General features: G+C 41.2%; 1 protein-coding gene across 2 annotated transcripts in view; it reads right to left on the reverse strand.

Moving 5' to 3' along the window:
- Positions 1-24,363, reverse strand: part of itga11a (integrin, alpha 11a) — a 50,560-nt gene that overhangs the window by 7,886 nt on the left and 18,311 nt on the right. For both annotated transcript variants that reach the window (XM_028401399.1, XM_028401398.1), the window contains 19 exons: positions 22,270-22,384; positions 13,896-14,008; positions 13,384-13,475; positions 13,094-13,208; positions 12,861-12,988; positions 12,627-12,775; positions 12,393-12,537; positions 11,738-11,903; positions 11,360-11,430; positions 9,130-9,274; positions 8,256-8,404; positions 7,032-7,175; positions 3,894-4,097; positions 2,949-3,079; positions 2,648-2,814; positions 1,202-1,341; positions 548-658; positions 348-433; positions 33-243 (listed from right to left, as the gene is read on the reverse strand). In XM_028401399.1, the coding sequence (XP_028257200.1) occupies positions 33-243; positions 348-433; positions 548-658; positions 1,202-1,341; positions 2,648-2,814; positions 2,949-3,079; positions 3,894-4,097; positions 7,032-7,175; positions 8,256-8,404; positions 9,130-9,274; positions 11,360-11,430; positions 11,738-11,903; positions 12,393-12,537; positions 12,627-12,775; positions 12,861-12,988; positions 13,094-13,208; positions 13,384-13,475; positions 13,896-14,008; positions 22,270-22,384 (2,582 nt within the window). The remainder of the gene's footprint in view (positions 1-32; positions 244-347; positions 434-547; positions 659-1,201; positions 1,342-2,647; positions 2,815-2,948; positions 3,080-3,893; positions 4,098-7,031; positions 7,176-8,255; positions 8,405-9,129; positions 9,275-11,359; positions 11,431-11,737; positions 11,904-12,392; positions 12,538-12,626; positions 12,776-12,860; positions 12,989-13,093; positions 13,209-13,383; positions 13,476-13,895; positions 14,009-22,269; positions 22,385-24,363) is intronic.

Raw genomic sequence — 24,363 nt, forward strand, 5'->3', positions numbered from 1 at the left:
ATCATGAGGAGTTAAGGACGATGGTTGTGTACCTTGACTATGAGGCTGGAGAAGTGTAGGTTGGGTGTGTACGTGATATTGAGCAGAGCACTGTAAGCGTTCTCTCCTTTGTTCTCTAGCCGGACATCCACCACCATCCTCCTCCTGTTCCCCTCCACCACCCGCAAAGACCCCTCAGCGCCTCCTCCACTCTGATGGTGGCAGAAGGCACCACGGGACTGTACAGGTTGTCCACAGAACTGACTGAGAGGCAATTAGGAAGGAGGGGAAAAAGCAAAGTTTACTTACTTTAAAGGTATTTTTGCAACCATGCTAGTTCATGTGGTGCTGATTATGTGTGTACCTACTTTCGAGTCATCAGGTCGGTCATGCTCTGCAGGGCCAGGTCAGGTATGCAGCGGTCGTCCTCGTCACAGCCGTTCCAGAAGGGCAGCTAATCCAAAAAGAAAAAGTTTTAATATAGCACTCACCCTTTCCTTTCCATGTTTACTTGGATAAAATCTGATGATGATATAAAGACAGGATGTGTGGTTAGACAGCCTCTCACCTCAGTCCTCACAACAGTAGGCCAGCTGTCATCTAGGACTGGGCCGTGGTCTGGATCCTGTAGCCCCACTTGTGCACCAAACACTATGGGCCGTGCATAGTCTGTGGTCTCCTAAAATAAAAAACATAGTGTTCAGAGATTTGCCTGTAGATTACTTCTATCACGGCACTTTATCTATGCCAATTAAATGCTCTTCATTTAAATGTACAGTTTGTGTATTTACAGAAACCAATGCGGCTGACCAGTACCAATAATAACGTTTTTAGATCATTGAAGTTCTTCCTGTGTGTATGTTCTCTGGGCTTCCCCTCCAAAGACATGCATGCAAGGTTAAATGATTGATGCTTCTGGTTTAGTTGTGTTTCTCTTTCTTTGTGTTAGCCCTGTCACACAGTGTATCCCAAATAACAGGTAAAACAGAATGAATGGATGGATTTCTACTCTATTCTGTACTCAGTGTCTTTGCTGCAGATTTCCCTGCCCTGGCCTTTCCCATAGGTTAACCCTACTGTAACTTACTGCAGATAGATTAGCAGTAGCCGTGAGTTTCAAATATTCAGTAACTGAAGTGAAATTAAAAACATGAAAATCAAAACAATAAATGAAGAAATACAACATGTCTCAGGCACATTCCTCCTTCATCAGTGGCCTCACCATGACGTGGAAGTAGATGTGTTCGCAGGTCTCCTCTTCAGGAAAGAGAGTCAGGTTCTGAGGCTGCAGCTTAGTCGGATTGTCCAAAATAGCCCGAGGATTGAAACGTCTCTCCGCAATAGAGACGTTATACTTTATTCCTAGTAGGTGGAATAAGAAATAAGAAGAAGATAGATGCACTTCTGTTCTCATGACTGATTGCAACAGGCTAAATAAATGACATCATTGTAGCTGGGAAATATAATATTATCTTGACTCTGACCATATGATGAATGTGTGATCATCATATACAAGAATCTAAAGCCTCTGGCTTCAGTACTGACTCATTTCCAAACCACATTGTTTTAGAGGCTTTCCATTTATTGCCCTGTGTTTTCATGGCATGAGGAAAAATCTGCTAATGCCAAACGTATGCGTGTGTTGTGTTTGAGGGTCAAGTCAAGGAATTGGAGAGCTGGAGAAATCTTAATGTGCTGTGCAAAAGGATCTGGCCAGCAGATGGGTACTAAATTCACTTTACACCACATGACAATTATCAGCATGAATGTTTTTCCTCTTCTGATGAGAGAAGCTAAAAGTTGTAGCATCTAGTACATTACAAAAATAGTCGGCTGATTCTTTCTGACACTATTCTCCCATACTGTAAATTCATATTAACATAAATAAGATTGAAGCAGAGAAAAAAATGTCTTATTATGCAACAGACCACAGCGATCTCACAAACACCAGTACATCTGTCACGCATTACTACCCAGACACGACAATGAGAGGAAAATTAAACAAACGTGTTCCACTGTATGCAACCATCGAAGACAAGATACCTCCACTCGGTTTTGGCACAGCTGATAGATCTGATAAAGATGTCAGAGGGTCAAGAGGTTAACTCAGAACATGCTCCCTCGCAACTCTGCTTCCTGTCCCCCGACACACTGTGAAACTGGACCCTGCTGTGGCCACTCTTAAAACAAATTGTGAGCACGTAAAATAGGCAGGTGGGTTCTCTTGGTGGCATCCTTTTCACAACCTCCTCCTTTTTTTAAGAGACCAGAGATAAACCAGATATGCATGACCTAAAACACTGAAGAGAACACTTGATAGCAGCGGAGTGGTTGAGATATATCAGTTTTGAATGCAGCAGCACTCACTTTGGCAGAGACAGAGCAGTGAGATCAGAGTCTCTTACTGCTAGTAAAGAAACATTTTGCATTGGCGTCAGTCCGAATGGAGGGAGTCGTCACAGTTTTTACAGGCAGCTGCATGCTGTTGGAGTCAGGTCATGATAGAATTTAAATGGCTGTACCCACAACAGCTGAACTATATTGGTTTTAGGTGAACCAGGGTGAGGGAAGATGGTAACATTGAGCAAAAAACAAGGAGGAGGATGAACTCGGAAACATTCCAGAGAGCTGCAGCTTCCCCAGCAGTGGATTATTTTTGCTGGCTTACCAATTTCCTGTGTGGGAGGAATGGCTGTCCTGGCAGTGACGTTGAAACATACAATGGCTGACATGCAGGTCACGTCTTTGCCACCTCTCTGACAGTCTTTCACAAAGATGTTGATCTTACTGGGCTCAAACCTGATGGTGGTATATATCCGGATAACACTCTGTGACCTGTGAGGGCGTAAAAAGATGAGGTCAACCTGTGAAGTCTAAGACTGAAAATCATAACAAAGTACAGAAGGGGAAGCTTTATAGCAGCTGAGAATCTTTGACAATATGTGTTATGTATTGGGAAAAGTACTAACCAAAGCAGAACAACTGCACCAAGTGAGCCTACAGCCAGATCTACTAAACCGTCATCGTTCATGTCCATTGTGCCGTGGATGCTGCGGCCAAAGTACTGCAGCCCAGGAGCCAAATCCACTGCAGCTATCCTCTGAAAAAGGACCACGGAGGAAGTGTGAGTACAAAAACATCACGAAAAAGACACAATGGGAATTTTCTCATACTATAATATTAAAATAGTATTTCTTATATTATCTGAGAGCTTCAGTAAGCACATTAGTCACAAAGGGCTTTAAAGAAGTACATAATGTCTGGTCTGTGTGAACTGTGTGATTCATGCACAATTTCTGATGGCTGCCGTTGGCACAAACTGCTCCCACAGCTGCTTACAGTATTGTGTCTGTTCTGCAAAGTCTGTCTTAGATTTTGCACACCGTGTCCTTTTCTCATGCAGTCAGAGGCCGTTGCAGTCCACCTGTCTTTGGCTGCCTTCAGCCTGTTCTCATCATCTCAGTAGGTGACCTCCCTGACCTCTGCACGCCTGTCCACCTGACCCCTTGTTAATCACAAGGCATATTTTCACCATGTCCTCAGTGCAATTGTGCACTGTAGCATTTTAGTGCTTCAGGTTTTTACTTTTTCACCTCATAAACCTTTGTTTTGTTTGAGTTCACTTGACAGCCTGACCTTCGGCTTGATTTTAGGCTGAACAAACACCTCACACATTTCAGCTGTAAGTAGAGAGTCTTTAACCCAGCTGGAATGAACACAATATAATCCTGTAGCTGAAAAGCAATATATATATATATATATATATATATATATATATATATATATATATATATACACACACACACACACACACACACACACACATACATATATACATTCGGCCAGCAGGCAAAAATAAAATATGCAAATGCTTCGACATTGTCTTTTGAAATGTTCTGCTCACATGTCCTTACTTGTTTGTATTTGCGCAGTATTCTGTTGTGCTGGCTAAAGAAAACATAAATGGCTCCTTTGTGGTCATCTTCCAGGGGAGCTCCCACCACCAAGTCATTGAAGCCATCACCATTCAGATCGAGGACAGGAGCGAGAGCTGAGCCAAAGCGAGCGTTCTGGCCACCGTTATGGATTTCCAGTGATCCTTCAAAGATGAAACGATTCTAAAGGGATGAACAGAAAAACAAACAAAATGTATAGTGCTATATGTTACACATACATGCAATAAAGCATCTCAGAATATATTTTGGTTCCCACTTCATAAATATCAGGAGGCAAAGTGTCCCATGAGGAATGCTTTTATTTGGACAGCATTTTGTGACTACATACTTTTGTACTACTTTGATAAATAGATATAAGCATTAGTGGGGATTCCCAGAGTAGGAGATCTGGCAGCTCTTTTAAAAAATGAGCTGAAACAAACAGGGTCTGTGAACAAAAACACTGTTAAGCCTCAACACAGGGTTAAAAAAAAACTTTTCATGTATTTCCAAAGCCGGATTCTCCTCCCAGACAACACAGTCTTCATGTATGAAGAATGAATATTGCATCATGAAGACTGTAAGATGGTTTGTACTGGAAAAGCTATTAAATAAATTGTTTATCATTAGCCTGGATGTAGCTGGTAGGAGTGAGTTCCTACAGACAGAGAGGTTTTAGTGTCTCTGCTCCACCTGTTGCCTCTATGAGGTTTTAAGGATGAATGAAAGGAAGTCCACCTTCACGCAGTCACCTGCTATCTCGGGCTCAAGGCTGGGCTGTGGATGCCATAGATTGACAGTGCTGACTTGCAACTAGCCATTACTAGAGCTTACTGCCTCAGCAAATGTATGTCCATCCATCCATTTTCATAATCTACTTTGGTCACAGAAGTGCTGCAGTATACCCCAACTGTGAATAAGCAAAAGGCATAGTACCCTCTGGACAGATTGTCACAGGGCTAACAGAAAGATGAACAGCCCGTTATAATCACACTGACACCTAAGGCCAGTTTTATAGTCCCCAGTTAACCTTACAACAGATTCTTTACCATGTGGGAGGAAGCCTGAGGCACAGGGCAAATATGCAAACTCCACACAGAAAAGCCCCAGTTAGATTTTTGGTTTTAGGCAGCAGTGCTATCCGCTGCACTACCATGCCTTAACACACATCAGTCCATTACAATTACCAGCAGCATTGTTTTATTCAAAATAACAAAATAACCTTTAAGGGGTCAACATTACACATAGTGCCTGACCAACATGATGCTTCAAACAAAATGTGATGGTGCAGAGACAACATAGAGAGAGCTCTGACAGCACGCAGCATGAAGATGTTGTTCCTATAGCATGAATACATACACTAATGGGCTGGTCGGCACAAAAGGTTACATTCTTTGAAATAGCAGCGCGACTGTTTGAGAGAAGGTCCTACTCTACAGTATGTCCTATTTAGCAGGGGGATCAATGCCTTCTGGCAGAGGTCAGGTTTCCAGTAAAAAGGCTGATCTGTTTGTTAAAAGCTCTGCCATCTCATAACAAGACCAAGTAAAGTTATTGTCCTTCCTGACCTCCATCCAGCTGGGTTTGTTGACTCAATTATCTCAAAACCATCTTCAGAGGAGTAATGATGTTGTAATTTATACAGGAAAAGCAACAAACATTTTTTTCTTCTTATCCACCGGAAGATAAAGTTTGGATCAGCTTCCACATGATCCTTTAATTCATCCTGTTTGAACTCAAATATTTTAAACATCTGGCAGCAAAAAACGCCAGGAATTTTACCTCCGGGTAGTAAAAGAACTAAAGAATGCCATATAGCTTAAGTATATTTATTTGAAGTCCTATTTTTAGAGAGTGTTAAGGCAGATGGAAAAGATCCACGTCTTTGAGAGCGACTGCCCGACTGGAAAACATTTCAAAGAAAGCAAAATGGAACCAAACACTCATGTCCATCAGTAGTCATGCATATTATTACTCCACTTGGCATCCCAGTTTGTATCATACTTCTGGGCTGGCAGACATGACATCATTTGTTTTTTCAGTTAAATAAATTGCAAAGCGGAGGGTGGTGCTGACATCTCAGCTACCTGATGTTTGACAAAGAGGGAGGCTGATAGAGAAACAGGAAAAAAAAATAAATTTAAAACACATGGTTTGTGAGGAGGCCATGAAGGGTCACCAACACTTGGTGGTTTAGGAGTAAAAATGTAACGTTGACATGCGAGTGGAATTTTATTTTACAGCTGCCAAATTTTCGTTTTTTATAAGCACTTATCTTTTGAGATAATTTCCATATTTGTGTTCTGACAGCATCCCATCTTTCACATATAAGAAGCCATGATAACATGCAGCATGTGCAAAACTGCGTCTGTAATCCATCACATGATTTTAGGCATAAAAATAAAGACCATTCATCATGGCCTTATATTTGTGCACTTTTTAATGTTGCAGGATGTTAAATATTCACTGTGACCACAAGCGACAGATTTTTGAATCAGTCCTAACTTAAGTAGTTTTCCAGCATCACCTGAATCAACAACATCATCATAATTAATTACCCTGAACCCAGATGACGGGAGTATTTAATGAGTGATTTCTGTTTGTGTTTTGTTTTTAAGCTGGTCCAGCCACCTGTGATGTGGTTTCGGCCGCATTGGATATTAAAATGCCTCTTCAATGTCTGTTCAATGGATTCAAAGCAGCTGGTGGCATTCATTATTCCAACAGACCTGGAACACTGGGAAATTTCCTTCTATTAAAGAAAGTTCTCACCTCCAAATGGTTTGCTGGAAACAGCTTCAGAAAGGGGCAGAATAGTTTCCTCTTGAGTTACAGTAACTCTATACATCCAATAAAGTCGGCACACTGGCACGGCAAAGGTCTCCCATTTAATCTGGACAGGGTCATGTGTCAAACGTCTGCCTGTAGATTGTCAGTGTGTTAACTGTGGCGCTGGAATGCAGCAGAGTCTGGTTCAGTGTGTGTGTGTTACTGGACACTTCTGGTGAGGTGTGTTAGAAATTACTGGGAGTTTGAACAGGTGTTGACCCAGTTCCCGGCCCAAAGTTGATTATACCTGAAAGCTTTTTTGTATTTGTTTTTAAAGTCCATACCTACCAGCTCTGTTACTCTGTAGATGTAGACTTTCCCCTTCTCCAAGCCTGCACTGAAGAACATGGGAGCTGCCACCAAAAGGTTGTCGGTTATACCGTCTCCATCAATATCCACAGGTGCGATCTCACTGCCATAATAGGAGCCGATCTGAAAGAAACAACATGAAAGCATGCAATGAATAGCTTTACTCATTTAATACTTTAAAAAACAAACCAACCAAATATGATGGCAGATGTCACTATGTGCTAAAAAACACTAACATTCCTTGATGTTTGTTGCATCCATGCTGTCTGGATTTAATGTTTTGCTGATGAGCCTGATTGGTTTTTTGAATATTGAGAGCAAATGGTGGCACAGCATGTGGTCAAAGTCCTGAAGATTTTGTTGATGCTCAGGCCGTGTGAGCTTTACACACAGAAACCTGGATCTGTCTGTGGAGTGGATGGAACATCATCTATATTGGTTTTCAGATTAGAAACATCTGCCTATTAAAAAAGCTCTTTGCTCAACTGTTGTGAGATCAAGAAAGTTTCCTGCAGAAAAACATCTGCTGTTCTGGATGAGCTGTTGCTGACAAGGTACAATGTAAGCTGCTGCGAGATCACTTCAGGCTCGCAGCCTGTGAACTGCTGCCAGTCATGAGTGTAGTGGTCATTAACACACAGAGTCAGATCCCTTTGACCAATTTTAAACTTTATGTGAGTCACATAATAGAATTCAATCCCAACAGATGAGCTGTGGTTCCTTCAAAGGCTTAAACCTGACACTAGAAAGCAGCACAGTGATTTATTGTGCTGAATGTAAACAGTAATAGAGAACTCACAGCAATGCTTTGGTCCTCGTGCAACCTGTTTATGTCATTTGGACCTCAGTAGAAGAGCAGACTAATTTCACTGAGCTTAAAATCTTTTTGGCTATTGTGCTGCTGCTACATGTCACAGTACATTTTCCAGCCGTCGATTTTACATGTTCAGAATTAGAAATTATTCTAATGTTTTCCAAAGCAGAGTAATACGGGATTTACTGGATTTACCAAAATGTCAAAAACAGATCTATCCCTGAATCTGGTTGAAACAGAATACGTGATTCTGGTTTTTACGCACATTATGCAGAATCATAAATAAGACTAAGAATACATCTCTGTCTCTTCCCTTTAAAATCTTTATACACACTTTATCTGGTATGTTAGTGTAGGTCCTGAATACTGTTAATATATCAGTGTAGTACCTGCTGGCCTTTGAGGGAGTGCAGGATGGTGAGGTTGCCCGAGTTCTTCAGAGTGAAGATGATGACTTTGCCGGTGTGGTTAAAGCGTGGAGCTCCTGCCACGAGCAGTCGACCGTTTCTTGCTGACACCACAGACGTCACAGTGTAGCCTGGTTATGAGGAACACACGTTACTTCTGCATTTTCTAACAGGCAACAACAATCTGGTGGGCTGTGTAGATTTAGAGGTAATTTAAGATTTATTTGTGGTCTTTTCTGCAAAGGACCGTGGATGCATATAGAAATGGACAAAGCTGCCGTTTACTGTAGGTTGAATTTTACAATCTGCTCTGTATGACTCAAAGAAATAAATTGTAATTTGAGTTAAACTCAGGGAGCTCCAGTCAGTTAGGCAGAACTTCTGGTTTCTCAGGTTTCTCGTATTTCTTCTTCTATTTCTTTTATTCCTTCTTTTCCAACTAAAAATTCCACTTTCTCCATGTATACTTTTCCACCTTCATCTCTCATCTTCATTTCTCTTTTTCCCCCCTCAGCTTTAACTTACTCCCTGCCTGTCCAAAAGTATGCTTCCACCTCATATTACTATTGAGACTAGAATGGCTTCCATTGGCAGCCTGGTGGATAAGCTCAGAGACAAAACCGCTGATGGTAAAAGCAGAGGTCTGTGGTGGAGTGAGATGGGGTTGGATATGATGGGAAGCCCTCAGGCTATGGGTACACTTTATACAGATGGGTTGCTGTTAGGGCAACTGGTGCTAAACCACAAGATCTTTTATTGGGGTGGCCATACATCCCTCCACACAAAAAAAAGGATGTGAAGAGAAAGGCTGATGACAATGACAGGAAATGGGGTCTCTCTTTAAGTTGTTACTCACCCAAGTAGGCACCGTGGTTTTTCAGCTCCTCTGGAAACTCCTGAGTGTAGGATGACTTTGGAGGGACCACTTTCCCCTGTCGTGTTTCTTTCAGCACTGCTCCGTTCCAGTCGTAAGCCCCAACAGCACCCACCAGAGTCCCATCCTGTGGGTGAGACGCAGTTACTTATGCATATATTATGCACATAACAGAAAGCAATTGGGATATAATAATCTCTAACCAGTATTTTGGAACACACTGTGTGTGTGCATGGCTCACTCTAATCTCAGCAAGATTAATGATGGTCTGTCTTCCACTTGTGGTAAAATATAATCTTGGCAACAGTGATAAACACAAACTCTCACTAAATTGTTGCATTACTTTAAAAGGGCATGAGGAAAAATGAATTAGTTTACTCCTCAATCTCTGTCCAGCAGTGCATTCAAATGCTCATGCCAATGTCATTACCACCATGTTCTTAGGTTTCAGTAATCCAGAGTCCATTTAAAGAAAGGCAGCAGGATAGATTAAAGAATCCTGCTCCTGCTCCTCATGGCCCAATATGAATATTAAGACACCTCAATACATCTATTTCCTAAACTATGTGAGTTTTGACATTTGAAATACTGATCTGCGTCGACAAATGGATCAAACAAAGGTCTAGCTTCACCTTCGAAGGTGCTGTGGTCAATGTGCTCCTGCAGTCATGTAAATATAGTGCATGAAATTATCTCCTGCTTTTCTTCTTTGATGGCGGAACACAAGCCCATTTCAGTAAGAAGAGGGAGTCTACCTCCCTCTGTTATCAACTCACTGCTAAATCCTGATCAGTGTATTTTAAACTTGTCATCCAGCAAAGGAAACAAAACCAGCAAGTGCAATTAGCTGTAGACACGAGGAGGGACAGAGGAGAGATGTTCTATGTTCCATGGTTCACCATACTTTGTATCACTGACACCGTAATTACAGGCTTCTTCTGCTTAATGAGCTCAGTATTTTTTCTCTTGCTGTACACAATATGCAGACAACACACTTTCCAGTGTTTGAGCGTGTGCTTGTGATTCTTTCCCCCTGAAAGATGGAATTGTGTGCTCACCGCTCTCGCACTACGTCACTCTCTAACAGCATCAACATTGTGCCAGTGTGGTTATCTGTTTTGGTCAAAATGGTCTCCATGGCAAATGAGTGAAACTCCAACCACTCTACCTCATAATCCAGTGACCTATTTCTACTGCAGCTGCATGTATGCACATATGCCTTGATTAAGTTTAGACATCCACTTTTGATACATATATAGGTTGTGCATCAACTACAACAGGGATATACAGTACACACAAACAGGAAATGTATATTTTGTTTAACTTTGTTATCATTTTTCACTGTTGTTTAGTTACAGTAAACAAACAGCAGATGGAGGAGCTGTGATGTATGCAGATGTATGAGCCGTCTGCAGAGTATATGACATAAGCAGCCCTTAGAGTTGGCACTAATCACATTCAGCAAAACCATCTGGGCCTTCAGGACTGTTTTTCTGCTTTAAAGCTCTGACATTCTTTCCAGTAAGTTATCCTGCTCTCAACACTCAGGCTGGTGTTGTTGAGCATCCCTGGAATCTGGCCTTGTGGACAGTATTTCCAGCCATTCCTGCCACCCAGCTGCAAATTCTACTCTATACAGTTAACATATATACATATTTTCATCATAAATTGGATATATTGATTTCTCCCTTGACAAATCCAACCGTGAAAGGAACTGGAAAATCAAAGCATATGCATCAACATGTCAGAAAGAGAGGAATGGGAGTCATGGAATTGGTATGAGCAGCAGGTACAGCAGAGGACATGTGCCTTATCATCCTCTTCCAGCTGTATCAGACTGAAAGCCAGCGCACCTGCATGCTCTCAGATACAATCAAAATCTCCTAGAAAGAAGAAAAAAACATTCTGAAGCAGAACTGTCTCAGCTTTTCACTAATATGTCTCCCTCGGGAACAAGCAGTGTCTGATTTTCTATCACTGCATGGCTCAAGTGGAAAAAGGCCTGATTCCCCTGTCAGTTGCTCCTAAATCAGGATGACCTAAAACCTCTGGGGCCACACAGCAGACACCTCAGTGGTAGGGGGGGAGGGGGTTGGCTGGAAAGTGATGGATGACAGGTTGTGGGGAGCAGTTACGATGCGGCAGAAATTGAGACAATGTGTGTTGTCCTGCGTGGTGACAGATGGTACGTGGTAGCAGAAGTCAGACTCACCTCTACGTTATGTGCGGAAAATCCAGCCTGAGACATCTGGAGGCCAAACGCTGTCCCATTCTTACTGGTTCCTGTGTAAACAAGTCAGTCTTTGAGAGGTCTGAAGCACCGCAGTAGAGAAACAAAATCTTCCTGCCACATATTCTAAAGACATGAACCCTCACGTTTGGAGAAAAGGCAAATCACAAAGGGAAAATTGCTCTTTTGAACCTGCACTGAATCATCGAAGAGAATCAGACGTCTGCCACTGGTTCCAATACTTTTTATAAATATTTTCATTTAGCAGTCAGAAGATCTTTAGTTTTATGTTTGTTGGAGTTCAAGTAGAGTCAGAAGATTTACATTGTTCAGCTGAGTAAAATGAATCTCTTGCACAACCTTCCAAACTAAAGATGCGATCTCCCAGTGCGTCCACAATGTCCTTCAGCGCTGACTCATCTGTCACATTAAAGAAGTGTTTCTCATCTGGGTCACTGGCAATGTACTTGATTTCATTGAGGAAGGCTTCAGGATTGATCCCTCTGCGGTTGTAGTAACCAAGCACCTGCAGAGATAAAAACAAATCTGTCACTGGGTGCATGAAGTCATTAATCTGTCACATTTTAATAGCTCATAAAAATATAACATTGGCACTATTTGGGAAGTTTTCAGAGGATTTTGGATTTTCAGAGTTGATGCCATGACTCTGATTCATCTTGGTTTTCAACCAGATGACATCAGACTTTTCCCTCTGATTGCAGTGCCCTGGATGGAATCCGGTGTCCACACAGCAATGCCAGCAGTGGCACAAACCAAAGAGCTCTGTGGTCTGGAGCAGATCATTTACACCTTTAACTGCACTTCCACTGAGCGCACGTTGGGACCTCTCGGAGGGCTCAGAGTTTTTTTGGCCACATTCTATCCTGGAACCCCATGAGGTCACCTCATTAATGTTTATGGTGTTTCACTGCAGCACAGGAAATTTATTAGCCATCAGAAAACAGAGTTAAAAACTCCATCTCACCCAGGTAAGTAATAGGCCTAGCAGACTCACAGCAATAGCATAGCGGGTGATGCCGTCCTTCTCGCTCTCCTCAATGGCTTGCTGGAGATCGGCGCTGTCATGTGACTCTCCATCAGTTATCACTATCATCACCTTCTTGGCACCTCGCCGACCTCCTTGTTTGAAAGCCTGTGAGCTGTGAGCACATGTTTGATATGAAATAAATGACAGACTGGAGGACTGGTTGAGTCGTACTGCTCATTTGTATGAAAGAAGATACTGTACCGTGCTGTGTTGATGCCAAGAGCAGTGTTGGTCTCCTCTCCACCCCGCTGGTTGATACTCTGCGCCCGTTTCACCACCTCCTCAACTGATTTGTAGTCACTGAGTTTGAATTCATGCACCACCTTTTCTCCATACTGTACGACTCCAACCTGACCCCAGGGCACACAATAATGCAGTGTTATCTACATTATAGAACAAAATTCTACACAAACAACTTGTGAACACATCACAGACCTGTATTTGACCTGGTCCAATGTAGAACTTCTGAAGAATGTTGATGAGAAAAGCCTGCACTTCATACCAGGGGTAGATGGAATTGGAGCCATCGAGGACAATCACGATGTCCATATAGGTTTCACATCCTGATTATTTTTAAATATGATGAGCACACATAGAGAAAACACATGTTTATAAATGAGGAATGCTGCGACTGTTGAAGATTTCTCAAAAGATATTTTAAAGCTCACTCTGAAAGGCAGGAGCAATCGTTCTGGAGAACTTGAAGCTTGCATTGACTCTGGAGCATATGCCAGTGCTGTAATAAGAGCTGCCACACTCGTAGGACCACAGTGGCCCACAGGCCTGGAACATAAAGGAAATTACTCAGATGAGCAAGCATCATGCTGCCAGAGAATGTCTGTGTGGGCAATGTTCTGCAATGTTTTTAAATGTGTTCCTACTTATTGATCAAGTTCTGCAGCAACACACCATTGTTGTGCATTAAGGTGAATACAATGTGTTTATGAGTCTTTCTCACCACAAAGCTGTTGTCGTTCGGGTTAGACGTGAGAGTCATTCCCAGCCTCATCTTATCCTTTCGCTCTGATACATTAGTCAGGGATATCCTTCCTTGAGGGAAAAAATGAATTTCAGGATCTGAGAAGATCTCAGATGTTCATAAATACATGCAACAAACAGGAGCGGGACTGTCTGGGTCGTTGGTTTGTTATTGCTGTCTGGCTAGCCAAAGCTGTGTCTACATCCTCAGAACGAAGTGTTTGCTTGACAAAACTTCATGTGAGTAACCTAACCAAAGAGACATGTGTGAGCCGTATGAAGAACCATGCGGTAAAATGTGCGTTAAAACACACATGTGGAAATGTACATAAACCATTTAAAAAAAATAATAAAATGTGGAATGACTGGTATGGTACCCACACTTCTGTCTCACACATGTCACCATGATGTTTACTAACAGAGGCTGAAAAGCAAGTGGGCACAGAAACACACCCAAAAACACGCATACAGAGCTGTTTTGTAATACTATACCCAAGTTAAGCTTGGAGCAGCCATTGCCGTTGGTTCGTTTGCTTAGTGGACATTTATACACATCACCCGTCTGATAGGGGCCATTCATCTCATAGGGGGCTCCCACTAATAACCTGCAAAAATCCAAAAGTTAGAATTACTTGACAATAATCCAGTGTCATTAACATATGCCTCATTTTCTCAATTTTTGTCTGGTACCCAACTGACAGTGACCTGAACACAACACATGATCTAAACCTTTATTTTTCCAGGGAAGTAACCATGTTTAATCACACCCAGCAGCTCTAGCCTCATATTCATAAACAGTTTTGTACAGTCACACCCAGTAGCAGGCCACAAAATCTCTTTGTGAGTCATCATACAGCCATATCTCCTAGGAGCATTCACATAAAATACAGATGGGAATGTGCTTATTTTGAACCTATCTGATCATCTCTGCACACCTGAAGTGTGTTTTTTCTCAGTGTGTAGCCATTATGTCATTAATACACATCTGCTACCAGACAGTGACCAGCTGCCGGCACCATCTCGGCTGTTTTCAGTGTAAACATGGAGGCAGATGTGCAGCCAAAGTAAGCGGCGAGGAGAGGGAGTGAGGCTGCCGTACACAGCTCTGTGCTGCAGGGTTCAGATTTCATGATGGTTCAAGTTTTTCAATACGCAGGGCAATACACTAATAACTAACTTCAGTTATCTTGTAATGATTTCTTGTGTTTTAAGCAGTAGGTTTTGTCCTCTGGGGACCACAAATGTCTGCATTATATTTCTTGGCAATCCATCTAATACTTGAAATATTACAGTTGCCTATAGATGTGCTTTGGCACAGGCTTTGGTCAAGGAATTCACATCAAGAGTTGTGTATACAATCATCATGATACTCCAAGGACTCCATTCTCTAAATTATGGACTGTTAAAACCTGCCAATCACTGCTGCAATGAAGCTTCCGATGGGATGTCTGAGGGAAGTAATTATTTAATTTCACAAGGGGATGTCAGAATAATAAAATGATTTTTACGTCCGCACACAGCAGCACTGAGTGTGAGACATTCTTCACACATGAAGTAGTGTTTGTGAGCAGTAGGTCCTGCACTTCACTGTCCAGGGGTCTTCCTGTGTCAGGTCACTGTAGCCTTATAAATGTCACTAACAATGTTTTATATGACACAATGTGATAAGTCAACTGGTGTGTTTACAGAGACCTTAAAGAGTCTATAATTCAAATGATAAAAGCTCTGTGTTCTTAAAACCTTTGAAAGCATGTTAACGCTCTTTTATTCATATCTGCTGATCTTCTTAGATTCAGGCATCTTGTGATGCATATGTGTGTATCCTGTGATATCTTTAGATTAAATGAGTCAACATTTCTCCAGCTCAACACTGCATCACTGTCACAACGTTCAACATCAAGTTGCCCTATGTTTGAACATATCTCAACAAGGACCATGACACAGCCAGACTTCCTTTAGCATGCAGATAACACATCGCTACATCAATGGCAGCATCTCAAGCTGTATTGAGCAGCCTTTGACAAAAACTATATCAGATTTATACATGAACAATGGATAAAACAGTCCTTATAATGCCTTTTAAGGACATGGAAAAATAAGCCATACATATGTGTATTAAGAAAAAGGATATCATCCCACAACAATCCTGCCTCATGAACACCCAGGTCTTTTCATATTCAAGCTTGCATGTTATAAAATATATTGACATATCATTTGTCCTATTTTTCTTCTCTGCACACACTGACCTTTAAAATGGAAAGTATGAGGACCCAATTTGGTTCACAGGCTTATTATGTTGTGGCTCAGCAGGTGGAGCGGGTCGACGAACAGTCGCTTTACTGGCAGTCAAATCAAAGTGGGACCGGTAATTTGTCTAATAAAAGCATATTAGAACCCAAAAGCAGCCAAATAATATTAAAACTATTACTTCATTTCTTTATTGCTTTCCAGTGACCAGCAGAACTCTCTTTAATCTGACACAATCAAACACTAATACTGTCATTGCACTGCATTAGTTACTTAACTTAAGGCAGAATCAGTAGTTAATGATCCGAAAAGTCAAAATTCTGACAATAATTTTTCTCAGATTTCTGAGATAAAGGTCAGAGTTCTGGCTGTTTTTTCTCTGAACATTGACTTTTTTCTAGGACATCTGACTTTATTGACTTCTTTCTGAAAACACATACACACAACCACTGGGAGCAACTTAGAAAAATGCGTGATACGTTCACACTCAAAAAATGCAAATTGCTTATGTTCTCTCTGGCTTTTCTTTTCTTTACCAACATCTCATATTTTCTGAGCCTAACAAACTCAAGCATCCATTGGGAAGTTGTAACTTCAACTAATCACATTCCACACAAGGCTTCAGTGGGTCAACAAGGAATTTAAACAACTGAGTAGTCCAAGGGAAAATCACAGGGAAAGCAGTGGGCAAAGGAGCAACTCAACCCAGTTCAGTAGTGCCTCAAAGGAAAGACACTTGACACCACTTTATAGCAAAAGCAGACACCGTGGCCCACCTCCTGCAGGACTTTGAGGTCAAAGTCTAACAATTAAAGAAAGATAGATCTTCAGCTTCAGGAGTTCTAGGTCAGGCTCCTGGTCCCTGGAGTTTTGAAATTGATTCAGGAAAGTAGAACTTCCCACATAATTGTGTAAGGTTAGCATGACATATGATGACACATGTGATTTCAGTGGGAAAAAAAAGCATCCTGAGGATCTTATTTCATAGCTCTTTATTAATAATGCTGTTGGAGCAGTCACTGACAGTTACTTATCAGACTGGAGAGGATTTAATGATAAGGTTTTGGTTGTGAATTTCTCAGCTGTGCTGCACTGCTTACAGAAAATTCAAGTTTAGCACGTTTGACATTTTACAGCAGCAGTTGAGCACAAGAGGAAATGTTGTTTAAACAGTCCATCATTGCACATCAAAGAGCAACTCATATGGAAGTAAGCTTCGGTGTTATTCTTCCTGTAGCCAACTTTTAAAGTCTCACAGACTCTGGAAGTCATTTCACCGCAGTGGCTCCAGCAGTGCTCATATTTTCATAGCTATTAATATCATGATTATTACCTCAGTTATTGCTGTTCCTTGGTGAAAGGAGATGCTCGAGCCCAAGTTCAGGCCAGGATACAGTTACCTTTATTAAAAGGGGCCATTGTTGCCTTTAACTTGGACACATGCCTCAGCAGCTCCTGTATTTCAACAGAAGCTGTTTAAAGAGCAATGTTCTATAGCTCATTACAGCCAAATGCTAGCCCGATGCATCATCTCTAGAAGAATGAAAATGACTCTGAAAGAAACAACCCCACTCAAAATGGACATTTTCTACCATGGTTACCAGGGAATACAGGATTTTGGGGTTTGAGGAAGCGCCATCCCCGAACCCAGGCTGTCATTAATGTGGTAAAGTTTTTTTTTTTTCATATTTGGAAGGAGAAGATGTATACGCTTGTAAAACCACATCCCTGCACCAAACATGAGTGTGCTACTCTAATGTCACGCTTGCTCATCACATTCCATCAGTCCACATTAACAGGATATGTGTTCTTTTGTTAATGCTGCCTCATAAATCGAGAGGATTGTAATGGTCACATAATCCTTTTCCAAAAACCATTATTTTGCTTTTCGGCTTGGCCTGGGAACATCGAGCACGACTACGACGGAATATATGAGAAACACGTACTATTACTTCATTCATTCAAGCACTTCATGGCTTCAAGATTGATCTTTGTGTAAGAGAGGTATCTAGCCTACATGGTAATTAGTCAGTGCTGACCATGATGGGATAGTGAGTCTGCTCTTAGTTTAACATGGTAGGTCGAAGAAACGGTAAAGCCTAGAGAGCTTTTATAAATAAAGAGCTGGACTGGTCTTCAGAGAAGTTAGGTATACTGGGTAAAGATCAGCTTAAAAAACAAAATTATAACATTACTTAACTCAACGTTATTTATAAAGCACTTTAAAAGCAACCTAAAGTGCTGTACACATACATAAGAACATAAACACATTTCACAAGGAAAACCATTACCTTCTGACTCCCTCCTTAATGACCACGTAGAAATGAGGCAATAGAAGTATGCATGCTTTACAACTGTACTCCTAACCATCAAGCCCCAATTGTGGAATTTGGTGGGGAGCTGGTAATCAGGAAAATATAGCTACAAGCACCAATGGGGTGGCCAAGCAGCAAAGGAGGCTGAAGTAACAACAGTAACACAGTGCAGTTAAGTCAGAGAAACAATCACTTCCAAGGATTCACAATACAATTACATCACCCTCTAATGCACCACATTTGTTGTGACCTCTTGGGGAGGTTTCCTGCCTGATTTCCTGTTTGATGACCTTGCAGTCGAATTTGATTGGCCGTAGCGGGCGAACGCTTCAAAATCCAATGACATAAAGTGAAAACTTCAACATACAATGTAGAGAGAGCTAACAGCTAAGGCTTTTAACCTGGCATTGACCTTACACTAACAAATCAACAACACCAATGCTCTCAAAAAAACATTTTTTTAAAGAGGCTGTTTAGTTGTGCTAGTGGCATGTCTCTAGAAAAGACATCAGTTTGCCTCTTTCCAGGAATTGGACTGGATGAAATTTGACATTAATGGTCTCATGCAGGATGCACCTTACTCACCCCCTTACTTACCCCCAACAGGTCAAAGTTTTTACTCATTCAGTGATCTATTCTGTCATCTATAACACCCCCGTGGCTTAGGCATCCAGGATTTGAGTTGGGTCTTGACCTTTGCTGCATTTATAATTCAGTGTCATGTCTCTCATACCCTTCTCAACAAAATACAGTATATGTGAACATCTACAATACACATATTGATGATGAATGACAGAACCACATCTCAATCTACATAAGGCTCTACGATGTAAGGCTCATAGATTGAATCCTGTTTTACTACCTGACTCAGGAGGAGTAAAGAACACTTTTCTTTGCAGCTCTGTAAACAAGCCAAATAAAGGAGACACTATTGAGGGTCAGTGGTGAAAGACTTCACAGACTCCCTGTAGTTCTTTGTGGTGTCCAACTTGTAACTGAGCTAAGGAGTAAAGGTCAGGTCTCAGCTCAGGAGACCTGGTACAACAGTAGAAAAATAAACAGTGGACTAGAAAATGGGAGGTTTCTGTGATGCATGGCTTGACTATGCAGCTTCTCATCAGGTTTAAAGAAGCAAACTCTTGCAATTGAAGGTGATGTGGCCTCTTAGCTCCCCAAAGAGAGTCTGTTCTGGCAGAGTGTTTAGAGCTCCATACTGCTGGGTAGACACGTGAGGAAATCGCACATTCTTGACATTGTGACCTTTGTTAACTTGGTAGCTCCATCAGCAGCCATGAACAGAAGCTGTCAACAGAGATGTCTTAACTTCTCCAAGTCAAAGCAGTAGTCTTTTCTGCTTGGCTAAGGGGAAAAAATCTCAAGATTCAAATAAATCTCCTTATTGATTTTTGTCTGGTAGATAGAAGAATCAACAAATATCTATATTGTCAAAGAAAGCCTCTTGAAAGTAGCTGCATGCCTGCCTTACTTCAGGTTCAGGTCATAAAAAGTTTTTTTTTTTTTGTTCTTACAGAGTCCCTTTCCAGCTGTGATCCTGTTCCTATCCAAACACACACACACACACTCTCACACACAGAGCTGAGGGTTTTCAGACAATTCTGGAAAAGTTGACAAAGCTGCAGTTTGGCACAGATGCTCACGGACAGTAATTGTAACAATTTAAGTTGTCCTGAAAGCTCAGTTGAGGTAAAACCACTTGAGGGGAAAGTGGAGGTTAGAAAGTTAAAAGGCATAAATGGCAAGAAACAACATAGACTGTCCATTGCAATTTATCACATTTAAATGCCACGGAAAAGGTTTTCTAATGGAGTATTATAATGTGAAGTCATTTTGTAAATATTAAAGGAAAGCAGGTGCACAATTAGAGATGCATTAAAAGTAATTAGAAAACAGATGCTGTCCTAATCTGCAGAAATATTTGCCTAATCTGCGCATTCAACGTGAGGAAAACATACAAATCCTCCCAAAATGTCTCACTTGACACAGGCGGGTAATAGATGAATTTGATCTGCCACTGGTGATAGTTAACTCTCTCCTGAACAGGAATATAGGAGCAGAGAACTTTAGATAATGTATGAAGTGATGTTTTTACCATCAGTACTGCAGTCTTTTCCCATTAGCCTCAGATCCTGCAGCATTCTTTACTCCAGCTGAGAGCTGTCAGACTGTGTACTCCTACAGATACACATACAAATACACAGGCAGGCTTGAGAGCAGCTGTTAGTTCAAAGCCTGCTGCACTGACTAAACAGACTTTTTAAAGCTAAAATCGATGGGATGACTAAGTTTTCTACCAGACCAGCCATAACCAAGGTGTGAAACAAGTAGGAGTCCTAGTGCTGTGGGTCACTGCAAGTTCAGCTAGACCCAACACTTAAAAGAAGGCTTAACAAATATTAACTACAGACATTTGCACCGTACTCATGCTTTCCCATGCTATTTTACTGCTTATGATTAAACATCTTTTTTATTATGTGTGTGAACACCTAATAAATATGACAAAATCCCAATCTCGCTCGGTTCACTTGGCTATATGCTGTTTGCACAGACTGTGCTGCTTTATTCTTCCACTGCAAATGTTTCCACCTCCTCTCAGACATTTACCTCATTTGAGGCAGAGTCTCTGGTGGCATTTATTCCACACATGTCAGTCTCATCAAAACCTTCTCACTTCTGGTAGGCATGGTTGGCTGACAGTTGCTCAGGATGGTGAAGAAAGTTGGATTTTACAGTGTTACATATTTCATGTGTCCCGAATGAAAGGAAAGCTGCCATGTAGCATCCCTAGCAGCTAATAAGAAAGAAAAAACTACCAGCATTCAATACACAGAGAGCAAAGCTCTTCATCACCTTCTCACTTCTTTGATTTAAAGGTTACTAAACTGTAATCTACACCCATCGGGATCTGATTTTATCATCAGAATTTAGTGATTTCATTTCCAACTGCAATATTCTAAAGCTGCTCTATATGAACACAATACTCCCTCTGTGTGTTTCACAGTCGCTCACGTACAACACTGCAGGCCTCATATCCCAGGCCGCCCGAGTGTGATGGAGGATGGATAACTTGCCAAGAGGAACAGTTAAAACCATCAGCATGGGACAGTAAGCCTGGTATGGTATTTGCTGCATACACTGGTGCCCTTGTATAAGCACTGAGTAAAACCTAAGTACATCTGTTCCTTTAAGGAAACAGTGCCTGATAACTTGCTAATAAGTTGGACCACATTGTTGTTGGCATAGATATTAAATTAAAGATGAATTAAATAAGGTTATGTTTTGCTTATGCATTGCTAAAGTCACATTAAAAATGTGTTGTAATATAAGATCCATATGTGATGAGTTCTAACCAAGTTTTTGGTGCCTTATTGAAACACAAACAACCATACCACCTCAGTGGACAATATAACCAGCATGGTTAACGGTGTAAATATCCACACACAGGTGGTAAGATGCTGCTGTCATTATTTGTACAGGTAAGTGTAACTGTCATCATTTTTCTGTAGAAGGCAAAGCAGTCTGGAAAGCACTGACGTCAGAGGTTAAAAAAAAAAGACCTGTAATTAAAACACATATAAACAGAACTAATGATTTCAGCATACACACAGAAGCAAACCTGGCCTGGTCCCAGTGCAGCGCTTGCCAACAGACATTTTGGGAATGCCAGAATCTAACTTTGGCCACCGCACGGTGCCAGTTGGCCTAATAATAGCCAACATCAGGAGTCAGTTTGTACAGTGAGGTAATATGATGAATGTGAGGTATTCAGCTCAGGACTGCAGTTTGTTTTGCAAGCACAAATTAATGGGAGGAAACTCCGCGCATCACGGGAGAGATACAGTAGATCACTATCTTTCCGGAGGGGGGAAAGAAAATGGAGACATCCCACTGTCTCTGCCAAGACCTTCTGTCAGCACTGCAGCGTGTCAGCATGTGTTTTACAGTCATAATGTTCTTGACCTCCTAATCCCTGCCATCGATCACAAAGGTAACTACTTGGCAGCTTAGCAGAAGCTAAAAATATACATCACAGTCTGTTTATGTCTCTTATGTCATAAGACACAGATGATAAAAATTTGACACAGAAATTCAGATGGGTTATTATGGTGACAGAGGCCATAATAATCTCATGCAGCAGTTTTTCCAGTAGCTGAAAAAGCATTTTACAGACAAATAATAACTTCGGCTCCTGGATGACGGACTACACTTGAAGCTGAAGATTGCAATAATTAACTGATTTGAGAGCTACAGTATTAGCAGCTGTGTGTAAATCATGAGTCCCTTACCATTTTTCCCCTCCAGCTGCCACATGTTGTTGAACAGTATATCCAAACTGCGCTTGTTTAGGGCCTTTGATGATCTTGTGTTTCTTTGTGTCGATATTAAAGCAGCCATGGAATCCTTAGGAAAGAAAAGAGAAGCGTCATCATTAATGATCTGTGTTGTCTGACTCTCATTTAGACTTCTGCATCTGGCCTACTTATAACAAACAGCGGCAGCGGAGTCATCCTTAGTCATCCTCAACATAATCGCTGACCCATCTCATTTGTCCCCCTGCTCCAGCCTAAACACAGACTTCCCCTGTAAGGAAACTAATATTAATCTGATAGACTAAGCTGTCTGTCACTTCTGACCGTCATTTTTCCATCAGGCATCTGCAGAGCCTGAGAAACTCTGCTTTAACAGCCTAGTATCAACATGACCACCTACATGACCAGTGGTTTACTTCTATTTATTCAAACACATAAATCTCACCATCAAATCTGTTATTTGCTATTTAATGGTGAGGGAGCATAAAAGGCTCGAAAAATGTCCTTCCACATGATAAAAACCCTGCACCAGGTTGGTGTCTAATATCGTGCAACAGCAGAGACCCAGCAGTGAGTTCTGTTTTTATATAGCAGTTAATAGATGGTGAAGTGTGACCTGATGTAGTAAGAGGGTAAGAAGTAAAGGCTGCTATGGGACTTCATCAAAGCAAATCTGTTTTCCCAATTGTGTAGTTTAAATTTCTCTCACATCTTTGGACGCAGAGGTGGTGGAGGAGAGCGGGGAAAAAGTCTGCTTCAAATTAAAATACCAATCAGAGAAGGTGTTTTTCAGATTTCTCTCTGCATGTCACCAACTTATCCATCATGACTTATTAATGGTGACAGCATCCTTTAGCCTTTAAATTTCCACTGAAAGAGGAGGACACGGCAGAGATGAAGTTTTACTCCTGGCAAAGTGGAAGGGGAAAAAAAAAAATCATCAACATCAACATCTCTGTCTGTTCATCTGTCTCATCTGATCTCTCCTGTCATTTTAAGTGTGTCTGTAGATTTGTGTTGCTCTATGGATGTTTCAATTACCCACTTTAACTTTTACAGTATAGCTTATTAATATTAAAAAGCCTACAATTTACCATTTTAGAGCCAAGAAGAACACAAACAATGTAGGGAATCTAAGCACATTTGGTGCTTAATGAGATACAGAGGTTTATTTTGAGGGTTAATCCTGTTTAAAATTAAAGTGTTTTCTCACAGTTTCTGAGCTGAGAGCACAGAAAGGCATCCGCTCTTTCACCACCACAAATATAACCCAGCTTCTTTCAACTCTCTCTCTGTCTGTCTGGCTCTCTGTCCGCAGTGTGTGGGGTTTATTCAGCCCTTCACCATCACGCTAAACATCTCTGCCACTCATCGGGCACTCTCCATCTGCCACACTATAAGGGTCTGTCACACTCTAAGGGTCACATGAAGTCAAGTGAAGCTTTATTTTTTCTGCCAGTTACTGTAAGCCATGAGGTGGAGGATTGCTCAACGCATAAAATTCTAATAATTCACATCAAATAACAGTTCAGATTCAAAACAGTTGTTTTCTGAACTAAAAGTAGGATTTTACTGGGCTCTACATACCCATCATCAACATCTTGATATGTTCAACAGTGCCATTTAGTGTGAGTAAACTGTAGGATCTCTACTCTTTGAAGAGTTTCTTGCAGATGCTTTGCTTCTTCTCCGAGTTTTTCAGTTCTGAGCTAAGGAAGTCACATCAGTGGGTCACTGTGTTACATTCGGTCTGAGCTGTAAGTAATGCTGATTGATGCACATATGAAAACGATGTAAACACATTAATTGATGGGTTCACATCCTCTTGGGATGAAACACCTAATTATTTAGGTGAGGTAGAATAAAAAAAACACCTAGCTACCCAAACAATTACTTTTTAAATATTCAACCACTGCTGTTGTTTCCTGGTGAGGATGGCCTAGATTAATGCATCTGGTTTTCACAGTTTTCTAGGTGAACTGTAGGATTGTTACCACTGTTTAAGTACATTACTCACTAATGATGATGAAACTCCAGATGGCTCATTTCCACACATTTTGTTCTCAAGAC

The sequence above is a fragment of the Parambassis ranga genome, chromosome 3, assembly GCF_900634625.1.
Source record: "Parambassis ranga chromosome 3, fParRan2.1, whole genome shotgun sequence".
Classification (NCBI taxonomy): domain Eukaryota; kingdom Metazoa; phylum Chordata; class Actinopteri; family Ambassidae; genus Parambassis; species Parambassis ranga.